The following is a 16,126-nucleotide window of genomic DNA, read 5'->3' on the forward strand; positions in this document are numbered from 1 at the left end:
GGGATTAGAACCCACATCCTCTAACTCCCAAACCCGTGGATGCACCATAGCCTGGGAGTTAGAAGGTCATGGATTCTAATTCCAGATCTGCCACTTGTCTGTTGTGTGACCTTGGGCAAGTCACTTAACTTCCCTGTATCTCAATTATCTCATCTGTAAAATGGGGATTGAGACTGTGAGCCCCACGTGGGACAGGGACTGTGCCCAACCCGATTTGCTTGCATCCATCCAGCGCTTAGTACAGTGCCTGACATAGTAAGCACATAACAAGTACCACAATTATTATTAGTCATTTATTCCTTCATTCAATCATATTTATTAAGCGCTTACTGTGTGCAGAGCACCCTACTAAGTGCTTTGTAAAATACAATAGTGACATTCCCTATCCATGAGCTCACATATAGTGTATATATATATATGATGCTTTGTATATCTACTGAACAAAAGCATTCACAATGATTATTCAAATTGATATTCATTCATTCAATCATATTTATTGAGCACTTACTGCGTGCAGAGCACTGTACTAAGCACTTGGGAAGTACAGTATAACTATGTGAAATAGTGTACTTCTCTCTTTCTCTCTCTCTCTCTCTCTCTCTCTCTCTCTCTCTCTCTCTCTCTCTCTCTCTCTCTCTCTATTAAGGACTAAATGGATCTTCCAAATTTCCAGCATACTTTGAACCACTACATGCTTGGGTTAACAACAAAAGTCTGCTTTCTATCTTACAAACAAAAACCTCTGAAAATTATCAATCTTATTTAATGAGAACTTACTGTATATAAATGTATATATATGGGGGGGAGAGAGAGAGAGAGAGAGAGAGAGAGAGAGAAGTATACCAATTATACATACCTATTCTTATACCCACAGCTACAAACTTTTCATGGAGATTGCATGTACAAATGGGCTGTAAGGATATTAGGGCAGATAGGGTTGAGAAAAGACAGGCTTCCAAGAGCAAACAGGGTAGAATAATAATAATAATAATAATAATGGCATTTATTAAGCGCTTACTATGTGCAATGCACTGTTCTAAGCGCTGGGGAGGTTACAAGATGATCAGGTGGTCCCACGGGGGGCTCACAGTCTTAATCCCCATTTTACAGATGAGGGAACTGAGGCACAGAGAAGTTAAGTGACTTGCCCAAAGTCACACAGCTGACAATTGGCGGAGCCGGGGCTTGAACCCATGACCTCTGACTCCAAAGCCCGTGCTCTTTCCACTGAGCCACGCTGCTAGAAGCCACCACACTGGGCTCTTTCCACCCCGATTGCAAATTTTCTGGTTTGGTCAGAACCCCGAATGAATGAGCCTGGGAATACAGCTCAAATCACTCTGAAATACGATTGATTGATTGATTGATTGATTGCTAGTCATCACTCCTCTGGAACGAGTATCTCTGTTCCTACCAGCCCCTATTTTAATACTCTCACAGTTCTTCGTAAAAATGGGAACCTGCAGAGCCTAGTAGAAAGGACACAGGACTGGGATTCAGAGGATCTGGGTTCTCAACCCGGCTTTGCCACGTACCTACTGTGTGACCTTGGACAGGTGATGTAACTTCTCTGTGCCTCAGTTTTCTCATCTGTCAAATGGGGATTAAATACCTGTTCTCCCTCAGACTGTGAATCCTATGTTGGACAGGGACTATGGCCAACTTGGTTGTATCTACCTCAGTGCTTAATACAGCACTTGGCAAAGGGTAAGTACCTAAAAATACCACAATTATTATGATTACTGTCATTATTATTTTATATGTTCAGATCTTATAACTAATGTGCTAGCATATTTTAAAGCTAGCATGGCTTCAACATATTAGCAACTATGTAAAAGGAACAATGAGATGATGTTCCTTCTTCACTCAATCACTCAATCAAATTTACTGTTGGACAGGGACTATGGCCAACTTGGTTGTATCTACCTCAGTGCTTAGTACAGCACTTGGCAAAGGGTAAGTACCTAAAAATACCACAATTATTATGATTACTGTCATTATTATTTTATATGTTCAGATCTTATAACTAATGTGCTAGCATATTTTAAAGCTAGCATGGCTTCAACATATTAGCAACTATGTAAAAGGGACAATGAGATGACATTCCTTCTTCATTCACTCAATCATTCAATCAAATTTATTGAGTGTTTACTGTGAGCAGAGCACTGTACTAAGTGCTTGGGGAAGTGCAATATAGCAATAAACAGACACATTCCCTGTCCACAGAGAGTTTATAGTCTACAGGGGGATTACAGATATAATAATAATGATAATAATAATGGTATTTGTTAAGTGCTTACTATGTACCAAGAACATAGTGCTGTGGAGCTGTGAGGGGGGATGAATAAAGGGAGCAAGTCAGGGTGACGCAGAAGGGAGTGGGAGAAGAGAAAAGGAGGGCTTAGTCAGGGAAGGCCTCTTGGAGGAGATGTGCCCTCAATAAGGGATTGAAGGAGGGGAGAATAATTGTTGGATATTTATCTGTAGTCTCCTTCTATTAGGCTACAAGCTCCTCATTAGATTATAAAGTCCCTGAGGAGTGATTTGTACAGTGCAACAGGAGAGTAGACGGGCATGGATGAGGATATATATGCCTACAAAATTTCCTGCACAAAACCCATTTACAACCAGTCACCCCAATAGATAATACATTATGGAGGTTTTGGCATATTGTTCCTCACTGCTGCATGATTCACACTTTAGGAATTTGTGTTCTCACAATACATGCTGGACAGGTATAGTTATTACAGAAGAAAAATTATTTTAGGTATATCTTTTTAAAAGGGATAGTCCAAGGATGTAACAGTGCCTTACCTTTTGAGCCAGTAAACAGAAGATCATCAGTAGAATCCAAACATAGCACAGCTTTCGTGTGCCCCTCAGCTGTGTGAATACACTGAAGTGCTGACGATTTAACACTTTTGGAAGTTGGAAATGGGTTGATTATGCCTCTGAAAAGAAGAAAAGATTACTTTACTATGGAAGAATAAATCCCAATGACCATATCTTGCTACAAAACTAGAAATATTCCTTAAATCAAAGTTTGGAGAAACTGCAGTCTGGATAATTTAGGAGTTGTCCGTGTGACTAATGAAAGGTCAAGAAGTTTAAAATAAACCTAATAGGAATGGGGTAATACCATCCTGGGGAAATGAGGATGAGGCAAAAGGAGTTAGGTGTGGGAAGATGTGCAAAAGAAAGAGAAAAAATAGGAGTTGTCATTTCAGTGCCCTTTGTGTCTAACTGGGTTCTGAGTTAGACTGTGAGTGCACTGTAAATGAGGAAAAATGAAAGATCTGACCTCTTGGGAATAGGGAAATACCTACTACAGGGATAGGAAGAAGGGAAATCAGAATAATAATAACTGTAAATGATCCAAAAATTATGGCAAGAGAGGAAAAAAGGAATCTGCCATACTATTTTCCCACTACATACCTGCTTGTTATTGGTGGTTAAAATGGATGGTTCATTAGAGTAGGTGTACAACAAAAATAGGAATTTCATTAAGAAAAATTTCATGTGACAGAAATAAAAATATCAAGATAAAAACCCACCACAAATATGATTACATATTTAGAATGTTAAGTTTGTGGAAAATGGAACTATGTTCATCCAACCAAAGCGGTCACTCTTTTGGGGAATTGCTTTTTTATCATTATCAAGGAATAATAATAGTAATTGTATTACCTATTAAATGATTACTATGTGACAAGCACCCTATTAAGCGCTGGGGTAGAGACAAGATCATCAGGTCCCACCTTGGGACTCCCAATCTAAATAGGTGAGAGAACAGTTATTGAATCCCCATTTAACAGATGAGGAAACTAAGGCCCAAAGAAGCTAAGTGACTTGATCAATGTCACGCAGCAGGTAAGTGGTGGAGCTGGGATTAGAAGCCAGGTCCTCTGACCTCTAGGCCCATGCTCTTTCCACTAGGCCACACTGCTTCTCAAGTCAGAGGAAAACGTGAAAGGAAGTGACTATAAACAGATAGGCTATCTACTTCTCCAAGTCCTGAATTAAAAAAAAAATAGTTTAGAAGAATTAAAGGAATGGAGGTTGGCTAGATTAGTTAGATGTCTGGATGAGTTTTACTCATCGTCATGAATCCCTTGCCCATTGCTCAAGTTGCATCAAACACAACAGCATTTGTGTTCTGTCAGACAAACCTGTGCTTCCCATTTTTCTCTCCTACTTCTTCCTCTCCCTTATTTCAATTAACACCAGGGGAACTAAGGTCATGGTTTGTCCAGAAACCCAGGAGGACAACGGTCCTTGAGTAAACGCATCGTGAATTTCTGGTGTTACTGGCCCCTGGATCTCCTTCTGATTCTGACTGGATTCAGGCTGCACCCAAATCCCGCAGACTCGGGGCTACGTTCTGCACAGGCTGGGCCAGAACCAAATCTGAAATGTGGGTTATGTGCAGGATCCAGGCTAGAGAATCATGGTTGGAACCCGGCAGAAAAATAAAATAAAATGAAATTTTAAAAATAAGTCAAATCACACCAATGAGGATAGATCACTCAATAACAGTGAAGAACAGTGTGGTCATAGATTCGGGCTGGCTCTTGATTTATTTTTTTGAATGTTATGGAAGACAATATTTTTGCAAATTGCAACTAGGTAGTAATAATAATAATAATGATGGCATTTATTAAGCACTTACTATGTGCAAAGCACCGTTCTAAGTGCTGGGGAGGTTACAAGGCAATCAGGTTGCCCCACGGGGGGTACACAGTCTTAATCCCCATTTTACAGATGAGGTAACTGAGGCACAGAGAAGGTACCCAAGTCACACAGCTGACAATTGGTGGAGCCGGAATTTGAACCCCAGACCTCTGACTCCAAAGCCCGTGCTCTTTCCAGTGAGCCACACTCACACATATATTCTTTTGGTAAATATTGAAAAAATACATAAAAATTGATTTTGGCTTATTTATGATCTAAAAATGCAGTTACATTCACAATATTTTCTAATGGGTTTGAGATAAGTCAATTAGTAAAATCTAATTTAATCATTTGCTAATTTCTTAATAAAAAAAAAGCTGAAGTGTGTGAATGAATCATCCTTTCGCTTTTTCTCCACACTGTTCTATAGATCCTGCAGGATATAATACCTGTGAATTGAAACAATTTAAGTTACTAAGCATTCTTTTAAACTGCTAAAATTCTTGTCAGGTGAGCAGGCAGAACTCTCAGTCCTTTTAAAAGAAAGTAGTATGATTTTGGTCCAACAGCACTATTGGATTTCTAGTTGTACTTCCCAAGCGCTTAGTACAGTGCTCTGCACACAGTAAGTGCTCGATAAATACGACTGATTGATTGATTGATGTATGAGACCAAGAATAAGTCAAAGTGAATAGGACAGAAGACTGAGAAAAAAAACCCTAAAGGATAATAACAGAACAATGTGTCGGCAAAGACAAGGAGAAATTACTTCTGATCCATAGCTAGTGAAAGTTTTGTCCTAGAAGCTGCAAAAACTTCATCAAGGCAGCTTTAACATAGTTCTTATCACTACCAACAATCAAGTATTAAGAAAAAAAACCCTAACTTTACCAGTAATTTTCTGGAGGGAAAGCAGTCTACAGGCAGTATGCCAAAAATTATAATTTGGGGCGATTTGGGGAATTTTACTTTTATTGCCCTGATCCTTTTCTATTATTGTAAAGATTAAAAGTTTTTCTAATCATCATTTTCTATATTTACTATATTCCCATAACCAGTTCCCAAATTTTTAGGGTAATAAACTCTTTTCTGAAGCCACAGAACAACAGGGAAATAAGGCATTGATATATATGATTTTTAAACTTTATCATCCAATAGAAGGTACTGCTATTATTTTTCAGTATAAATTAATTGCGAGAAAGAATCTCTTGCTGCACTAAACCATCTCCCAAATGGTATAAATGATTATGTGTGGTTATTGTGAGTGGAAATTGTATGCAAGATTGTATACAAGATGTGGATATTAACAGCTGACACTGATGGCCTTGAACTTTACCTCTTCTTCTTCTTCTTCTTCTTCTTCTTCTTATTATTATTATTATATATTAATATATAATATTATATATTATTAAATAATAATAATGGCATTTATTAAGCACTTGCTATGTGCAAAGCACTGTTCTTCTTCTGTATTTTAGCATGAAAATACTAATGATCAAGGATGAAGATGAGTGCAAGATGCAAGGGGTCTGAATAAGCCACAAACTAAACATTTGGGAACTACTCTTTTCAAGTCAATTGATCTTTTAACAGCTTGTATTACATAGGCAAATGATATTCATAAAAAATATGAATCCACAATCTTGGCCCAAAAGTGTTGAGCCAAAAAACCGCAAGTCTTCCCATTTTCAAACTCACTTTACGTAGTAAATAAAATACTGTTGAAACCGACATACAAGTAAACACCAAGACCAAATGCAAGCAAAGGCTAAAATTTTTTAAACCTTCAAATCAACCAATTTGCTCTGTTTCTCTCTGAAAAGCATGCTTTTTAAAGGGCAAAAACATTTCTTGCAGAAAACAGTACAAAGGTTAATGCACGTATGCGTTTTTAGGAGAAAGAAAAGAGCGTGCAACAAAAGCAAGACTTTGCTTTGAACCAGCAGAAAGGGATTTAGAAATGAATAGGAGGCCAGAAAGAAGGAAAAAGAGAGAGTACCTGTGTACCTCCGACAGAGAGGAATCACTTTCATCAGACCTACAGTGAACAGTAGTACGATTGTGAGGAGAAAGAACACAGGTATCAGCAGGATAAAAGCTCTGTATTTTCTTAACAATATCAGCATGCTGACCCAGAAAATGCAGTAAATGTTTCCCTTAGAGTTTACTACACTGCTTTTCCATTAGCATACAATATCAGTAATAATCAGTTATTCCTAAATGAAGAATAGACTGGTGTCCTTTCATTGCCACTCGACACGTCACTCACTACTTTTTTTGTAATAATCTAAAATTGCAAATAGAGTTAAGGTGAAAAAGAATGGAAAGGGAAGTGGTGGAATATAATTCGGTAAACAATTAATAGTATTCATTGAAGGCAGATCATGTGAAAGGCACTCTATTAAACATTTGACTAGTTCTAATTGTAAAATTTTTTTAGGTGAAGGAATGAATCTTCACTAAATTTGGGACTCCACATGTGGAATTTACCCTCAAGAGGATTTCTAGCTGTGCTGGACTGCAGTTTGACATGCAAAAAAAATTATCTAGCAGGTATCTGGGAAAATAGGCCCAGGGTACATAAGCAATAGGGAGGAAGCTAGAGGACGCAAGAGATGGATGGGAACATGTAGGTTTAGGGCTGGATCCAGGAGAGGGGAAGAGACTGGTAAGTTCTTTGTTCAGCACCTAAAACGATTTTATGGGGCAGACGGCATGGAAAATGGGAAAATTCCAAAATACCAAAAATTCCAGACAAAATTGGAAATTCCAGTCACACACTGTTGTCGTGAAGATGATACAGATATCATTTGGATACATTCATTAAATTTTCACTTTCCTTTTCATGCTGAATCAATTTGGTTTAGCTGTCAATGGTTTCAAAAAATGCACATTAACTTGCCTAGTAAAGCTAGGCACTGCTAATTTAATTATATGCTAACTCATTTAAAGTAAATGGAGAATAAGTTCTTCCAAAATGGAAATTTCACTTAAATTAGTTTGGTAAATGCTTGAACTTTCAATATTATTATTAATGATAATAAGCACAATTTTTAAGCACTTGCTTTGTGCCAAACAGTATAGTAATCACTGGGGTAGAAACAAATAGGTCAGACATATTCCCTACATCATATGGTCCTCACAATCTAATGGGGAGGGAGAAGAGGGATTCATGAATCTCCATGTTACAGATTGGGAAACTGAGGCACAGAAAAGTTAAATGACAAAAAGTTAAATGACTTGCCGAGGGTTATACAATGAACAAATGGCAGAGGCTCAGATCCCCCGACTCCTGAGCCCATGCTCCTTCCACTAGACTACACTGCTATTATGGTGTTGACACGGATACCTCCTGATAACCTATACAGGCCAATAACAAATGATTTTGAAAGGCTAATACAAAAATAACAAAAGCCACCCCAACTAAGGTGAGGATTTATAGACAGAGAAAAGATTTCAATTTCTCGCCAGTTGATAAGCATCTTTTGGGACAATATTGGTCAGCTCTGGGTCATAACATACAATATTTCATTTTTTAACTACTGAAGAGCTAATTCAGATTGTCAGCATGCCAAACACCAAACTGTTCTTTTTAAACTGGCAAAGTATTTAGGGCACTAAAAGTTAAAGACAACCAGTAGGAACGGACTGCATAATCTGGTGAGCTGACACAAGTGAGCCAATTCTAATTCACTTCTTTCATCACGGACTGTCTGGAAAGAGTGGTTTCCATGATGACATAACAGTTGAAGAACTAACCACAGCCAAACAACTGAACGTGAATGAGATTAAAAGTTCTACGGTTCCTGTATACATTTCAAATCTACTTTATTTTAAAAGATAAGATGGTAGGTAGGTCAAGTGATAAAATATAAGCAAGCACTTTCACCACAGGGATTGAGGTTCAGCAGGAAAATAATTCTCTCCAATCCTGCCACATGAGGAAAGTCCTGTACTTAGACATTTTTCCATTGGAAAATACAGGAAAAAAGAGCAAAGAGTTTGTACTGGAGTCCCCCTTCTCTCATTCACAGGAGGAAAAGAGATTCACCATGAATCGCACTACATGGAGTTCAAATGGCTAGGGTTGGGTCTTTCTCTTATGACTTACTTATCCTGCTGAACTGAAGTGTTTCCCTGAGAAACAGTAAGACGACTAAAAACATTCAGTTCATTACGGGGTCGGCTTGGTGGGGAAGAAGGAGGTGAAAGACTAGCCTCTGAGGTTCCAGAATCTGAGCTATAAGAAAAAAGAACATTAAAGACTTGGCTTTAATCGGTTATGATCTGTTAGAAAGGTTAAATGAAACATGCCCCAAATAGATTTCATTAGAAGTTGTATTATAAACCAATATAGGCTGTTATACGTGCATCTTCTGAATAATTGATTGAAATACTTTATTAGCAGGTTAATCTGTGCAAGCCACAAGATGGCACCGTATACAGGCCAAGGATTGCCTTTAAAAGCTAAAAATACACATCTTTCGTTCTTTAAAACCATTTAGTCACCTTTTCCAAGAAAACCAACTTGGATTTCCATTCTACTAATTGGAAAATGTCACTTTAAAAAAAATACTGAAATCTAAATCTGGAAAATAATTTCATTTTCCATAAAGAATAAATAAGAAAAATAAAGAATCCAAGTAAAAGAGACTTATACTTGAACACAGTCTTCTTAGTGTTCAAAAATAAGTGACTTACTGTTTATGTTCCTTGGTCTTTGACTTTTCTGGTTTCTCATATACCTTTCTTTTAGTTAAAGGTGAGGGTTCAGGTATTTTCTTTTCTGGCAGTGTTGACTGTCTAGAACTAAGGTAACAGCAAAGATTTTTAAACTTGAGAAGTTCAAACCTCATTCATCAACATGCATTTCCAAATGAAGAACTTGATCAAAAGCATATATATAATATAGAAGAAGGAATGACTTCCAATTTGATTTAGTTTTTTTAGAACTCATAAATAGGGTTTTTAATCAAGTCTTCATGTAATCTTAAACCTTAATAACTTCGATGCAAACATGACAGAAATGAACTGCAAATGACACAGGGAAGCATAATCAATAAAGTTTTAAATATAAAAACCCTAAAACATACTTAACATTTAAAAGTATTATTTCATAGCTGCTGAATTTATATCTTCTATTTGTAATCCTGCCAGAAATTTCTCCAGATAATGGCGTTTGAATTCATTCATTCAGTCGTATTTATTGAATGCTTACTGTGTGCAGAGCACTGTACTAAGCGCTTGATGAATAAGCACCATATTATCCTAGGCTTCTGAATACAGTTGAACATGGATTAAAAGTTAGACAGACTTTTTGAGCGCTCTGGATTTTATAAGAATAAAACAGCGCAGTCTCACTTTAAACACCTAATGTGTATCCCTACAAATTGTTATTTAATTGTGGAATTTGTTAAGCACTTACCACAGATCAAGCACTGTACTATGAACAGGGATACATACAAGACTGTCAGTTTAGACATAGTCCCTGTCCAAGATGGGGCTCACGGTCTAAGTGGGAGAGGGAACAGGCATTTAATCCTCATTTTACAGAGGAGGAAACTGGGGCACAGAGAAGTGAAGTGATTTGCCCAAGGTCACACAGCAAACAACTATCGGGGCTGGTATTAGAATTCAGGTCATCTGACGCCCAAGTCCGTGCTCTTTCCACTAGACCACGCTGTTCAATATTTAAGTACTGAATAAATTAATTTAAAGATGACCAAAATAGAAGGAACCATGCCATCAAAACTAAGGAAAGAAACTGTTAGAAACTAAAAAAATTCTAAGATTAAAATTTTAATAGGATGCATTCATTAAGTCACAAGGTAATAATAATAACAATGATGGTATTTGTTAAGTGCTTACTATGTGCCAAGCACTGTTTTAAAAACTGGGGTAAATAAGGTTGTCCCATGTGGGGCTCACAGTCTTAATCCCCATTTTACAGATGAGGTAACTGAGGCACAGAGAAGTTAAGTGACTTGCCCAATGTCACATAGCTGACAATGGGTGGAGCCAGGATTGGAGTCCACGACCTCTGACTCTCAAGCCCATGCTCTTTCCACTCAGCCATGCCGCTTCGGGGAGCAGCAAGCATTCACCAAATAAGCAAATATCTATAAAAGTAAGCAAAATATTTCCTTGGTTTATTTTTGGTTTCTCCTACTAGTAATATAAATATCATTCCGCCTAATGAGCCAATTTTCCCTTTCCTTCCTGATCTGTTAAATTGTGTTCATAAGTTTATTCTGTTAGGATATATTTGAGTCTATGCATGCTTTACATTTGTAACAGGTTAGTGCATTTCATCTCAAAGAAAACCCAACTGTTTCTTCCAAATACCACTGACCATTAGGAGAAACAGCAAAGTTTTTAAAAGAGGATAAACAAGATCAGCAATTTACATTCGGCAGGAGGATTGGAAAACAACTATAAAAGTTGCCCAATTTTTAAGACATCCCTAGAAAACATTCGTATCTACATTTTAGCTCATATTAAACTTTTGAACCCAAACAAAAGCAGGATGGCTTAATGGGGGGTCCTGGATTCTAATCCTGACTCACCACTTGCCCGCCAGGTGACCTTGGGTGAGTCATTTAATTTCTCTCTGCCTCAGTTTCCTCAATCAATCAATGCCCACTGTTCTTCCTACTTGGGCTGTGAGTCCCACGAGGGACAGGAACTGTGTCCAACCCAATTATATTACATCTACTCGAGTGACCTATTCAGTGCTTGGCATATAATAAGCACTCAGTAAAAATGACTGCTCATATTTTTATCATTATTACCACTAGGAATTTTACTAGTGAGGGAAGGAGGGTTGTTTTTTTTTTCAAAAAAGCAAAAGTTCCATGATTTGGAGAAATACTGATTTTGCCTCATACAGACCATAATGCAATGATTTCCAATTACCTCAAAGGTAAATTTATTCCCAGTCATCTACATGTTGAGACCCACTATCATCATTAGCGTTAGAACAGAATACCCATACTCACTATGCAGATTCCATTTAAACAAATAAAAAGATAAATTTCAGACCACTATATTTTACCTTATTTATTATAACCTGTCAGAGCGGATAAACATTAAAAAAAAGGCCAAATGAAAGTATTACCTGAATCTTTGTTCCAGGACTAAAACCTTGGCAGTTTTTAATCTTGTGGCTTCAAAAGTCTCTATTCACCAGACGGACTAAATGCTAAAACATGCAGGGTTCTAAATCTCTCCTCACTGACAGGTAGATATATATCACCCAAAGCAATTCTTCTAAGCACTTTCTACTATAATAGTACTAAAGCCATCAGTGGTATAAGTTAGCAATCCCTATCAGCAATTTCATATCATAGTTTATTCAGCCACCTCAACAAGCACATGCAAGAAAATGTTGCAATCATTCAAGCTCTTTCTGAACTAGAAATCACAGAATGGACTTCTGAAATAAGACAGAAATATTTGCACATGAAGATGATTATAGCTATAAGGTAGGTGAACCAAGTGTGAAAAGTGTGTTACTTTTCTTAAATCCAGCCTTTTAAACCTGGGTATGGTGCATGTGCATATTATCTTATGATGTTTTTAATGCAGCAAAGGCATTAAAGGCTCCTGATTTATTTGCTAGAATGTGTGAAAAGAACTAGTATGCAAAAAGTCAACAAAGGTCTTTGCAGTGACTGGATGATACAAGAGACTTGTAGAACTAAAGCAAATTATATCTCAAAATTGAGAATTTAGTGATGAAACAAAACCAAGTTATGATTCAGTTTGTCAGGTGAGTTGTGTCCTTACTATTAACAGATGACACACTTTAAACAGGGTGCACTTGTTTTTCCCGCTGTGCTGATTTATCAGAAACAGTGGTATTTATTAAGTGCTTATCATGTGCGAAGCATTGTACTAAGTGTTTGGGAAAGCACCTGGCTTCTTGGCTTTTGTTAAAAATGTATTTTTGAAGCACTTTTCCACCACGACCTCAATCTAAGACAAGTTTGTGTTGTTTGGGGACATCAGCATTTGACCACAATTCTGTAAGGTCAAACACTTTGGAATTAATCAAACCATATATTTCGGTTAAGTTTTGATCCTTAGATACATATTTCAGTTTCCCAAGGACAGGCTATTGAAGTGATCACATCTAATTCTCAATAATATGACAAAATGTGTTTCTTAAATGACAGCATCCAATTAAGGAAACATTCATAAAAGATCACTATCCTATGGATTAATTTGAAGTACGAAGATGTAACGGTATGGGAATTGGGATCAGTTCTTCGCAAGGGCCATTTGGGAAAAATTATTCTTCGTATTTACTACTTCCTATATTTACTTTTAAAAACTAGACATAACAAGGAACTGACAACATGCAGACAAAAAAAAGCCACATGTAGGTAGTTAGTGTAGCTGGGACAAACTTACATGCTGCCTATCTTAGAAGGTAAGCCAGTTGGGGGAATGAGCTCTTTTTCCCTAGCAGAAGTACCACTTGTCTCTGCATTCACTCCAATCTCTTGCCCTTCTGTAACAGGTGGAAGAGAGCCAGGTAACGAGGTATCTCCTGCGCTAGTATCTGAGGCTAGTTCACTGCTATCTGCGTAGAGCAATTCCATTTGGGTGGTTGTCCTCCTTCGAGCCTAATACCGAAAACGAAAGAAAAACAAAGTCGCACTTAGAAGATGATTAGCGGATGTTGTAATTCACCCGTTACCCTCCACTCTAATTTTTGAAGTAAGTCTGAATGTTACTGGTGAGACTATCTCTGCCTTTAAGAGATACTGTATTAACAGAAAGATGGCTTCTTCTTTCGTATTTAATTATTAATTAATTATTATGGTATTTGTGAAAGTGCTTACTCTGCACCAAGCACTGTTCTAAGCGCTGGGGTAGATACAAGATAAGCAGGCTGTCCCAAGTGGGGCTCACAGTCTTAATCCCCATTTTACAGATGAGGTAACTGAGGCCCAGAGAAGTTAAGTGACTGGTCCAAGGTCACACAGCAGACGAGTGGCGGAGCCAGGATTGGAACCCATGACCTCTGACTCCCAAGCTCCTGCTCTTTCCACTAAGCCAAGCTGTATTTCTATTTCTTATTTCAATTGCAACGCAGTGCATCGTGATTCCTGATAATAATGAACTCTGATGCAACGAACTTGTAGCTACATTTTATTATCAATAATAATAACAATATTGATATTTGTTAGGAAACTTAACAAATCCTTTTCATACTTTCCAAGCACTAGGGAGAATCAGCAAAGTTGCCCGAGGAGCCTAAACACTGTAGTTTAAGCAGCATGGCTCAGTGGAAAGAGCCCGGGCTTGGGAGTCTGAAGTCATGGGTTCTAATCCCAGCTCCATCACTTAACAGCTGTGTGACTTTGGGCAAGTCAAAACTTCTCTGGGCCTCAGTTACCTCATCTGGAAAATGGGGATTAAGACTGTGAGCCCCATGGGGGACAACCTGATTACCCTGCATCTCCCCCAGTGCTTATAACAGTGCTTGGCAAATAGTAAATGCTTAACAATACCAAAATTATTATTATCATTCCATTTCTATTTAAATTCTGATTTGACCAAGGGCAGATTCATTCTGGTTTAAACTCATTCTTTTATGCAGTGGATGGAGCAAACTTGAATAGCTTTTTAAATAATTCTTTGTAATTTCAAATATCATTAGGAAACTAATTTGCCTTTAAATTCCTTCTCCAAATTTAAGGACAGAAACTCTGATTCCCAGGAATTCAATGGAACAATTTTATCCATTACCAAATGTGGCTGCTTAGAAAGTATAGTCTTAACAGAAACATTTTTCATATTGTTTGAACATTTCATGGAGAACTAACAAGAGTCATACTGAATACACTATATCGTTTCATTCATCCAACCCGTATTTATTGAGTGCTTACTGTGAGCAAAGCACTGTACTAAGCACTTGGGAGAGTACAAGATAACAATAAACAGACACATTTCCTGCCCACCATGAGCTGACAGTAAATCAGAGTGTGAAATGACTAGATGACCACTCAAATGTTAGCCTCCATACTAACTAAAAGAGTTGATTCTCATCAAACAAAAGCATTTTGTGTTTAAACTTAATTTCACAGCCTTCTCAGATCATCTCTCACATATCAAAGCTACTAACACTCTGGTCTAGTACTCCAACAGTGTAGTGTAGGCTCCTAAAGAAAGCCATTTATTCCCAGACTCATTTTTTTCATTAAAACATTTATCATTTAAAAGGCGAGTGTAAAAATCTGAGGATGTCAAGGAATTGAATCTTTCAACCCTCAGAATATAAAAGAACCAAAGTGCTCAATGAATTGTGCTACAATTACTAGGCTGATATACAGATGGAAACAGGTATAACCAGGAGACAGAAGTAACACATTTACTCACATAATATCTCCTCGTTGATTTTTGAGGAGGAAATAAAATACAATTTTTTTTCATTTAGTACTACATAATTGGAAGCAGAGGGGCATGAAAGCGGGAGATGGTAAGGGATGGGGGTTGTATGTCTGCCATGGGATCTTGGGCAAGTCACTTAACTTCTTTGTGCCTCAGTTACCTCATCTGTAAAATGGGGATTAAGACTGTGAGCCCCAGGTGGGACAGGGACTGAGTCCAACCTGGTTACCTTGTATCTACCCCAGCGCTTAGAACAGTGCTTGACACATAATAAATGCTTAAACACCACAATTATTATTACCACTAATGCCACAGAGCTCATGCCAGGGGATGGGGAGGTTCTTTATGGAAATGGACTGTTGGGGAGGAAGAGGTGAAGGTGGGGGGGGTGAATTCGTTAAGCGTCTATTATATCAGTATTTGGGACAACAAAACAGAACTAGGAGATGGTCTTAAGTACCCTTTTACCTTCCTCTTCTTTCTCCCCTTTTTTTTCTTTTTTCCTCTCCTCAATGCTAGACATAATTACTACATAACCCACATAATAACTCTATCCTTGTTTGTTGATGTTACAAAAATCATGTGAAAAAGTGGGGCAATGATGCTATTTTCATTATGGTATTCATATTCATTCTTACCTTGCTTTTGGGCTTGATTTCACCACATAGCTTCATCAGATCTGAAGACAGCGTACTACGTAAAAATAAATCACCAACAGAGTGAAACAAGAGCAACCTGTTGGAATGCATTCCAGCTGCCAGCCCTTGAGAACACACCCTGAGGTTCACCTCCTGTGGTCTTTGTGGGATTGGGGTCAGAAATGCACTTTCCTCCCCAATTTTTCATCAGAGAGCTCCCATGCCCTCCAGGCTTCTTCTCTCTTGCCTCCCCACGGTCTTTGGTGTTGGAGTATTTTAATTTTACAACCAAACTGAACACTGTACCCATTTGTTCCCACCATTCTTTTATTCATTCATTCAATCGTATTTACTAAGCGCTTACTTTGTGCAGAGAGAGCACTGTACTAAGCACTTGGATTCTTCCCTCCCCAACC

General features: G+C 37.9%; 1 protein-coding gene across 6 annotated transcripts in view; it reads right to left on the bottom strand.

Moving 5' to 3' along the window:
* The window catches only part of KIF21A (kinesin family member 21A), a 148,887-nt gene that overhangs the window by 18,085 nt on the left and 114,676 nt on the right, over positions 1-16,126 (bottom strand). For 5 of the 6 annotated variants that reach the window (XM_038759894.1, XM_038759878.1, XM_038759865.1 and 2 more), the window contains 6 exons: positions 15,711-15,765; positions 13,087-13,301; positions 9,373-9,480; positions 8,783-8,911; positions 6,671-6,709; positions 2,815-2,951 (listed from right to left, as the gene is read on the bottom strand). In XM_038759894.1, the coding sequence (XP_038615822.1) occupies positions 2,815-2,951; positions 6,671-6,709; positions 8,783-8,911; positions 9,373-9,480; positions 13,087-13,301; positions 15,711-15,765 (683 nt within the window). The remainder of the gene's footprint in view (positions 1-2,814; positions 2,952-6,670; positions 6,710-8,782; positions 8,912-9,372; positions 9,481-13,086; positions 13,302-15,710; positions 15,766-16,126) is intronic. The other variant, XM_038759900.1, reaches the window with a different exon arrangement.

This window comes from Tachyglossus aculeatus, chromosome 2 (genome assembly GCF_015852505.1).
Source record: "Tachyglossus aculeatus isolate mTacAcu1 chromosome 2, mTacAcu1.pri, whole genome shotgun sequence".
Taxonomy (NCBI): Eukaryota; Metazoa; Chordata; class Mammalia; order Monotremata; family Tachyglossidae; genus Tachyglossus; species Tachyglossus aculeatus.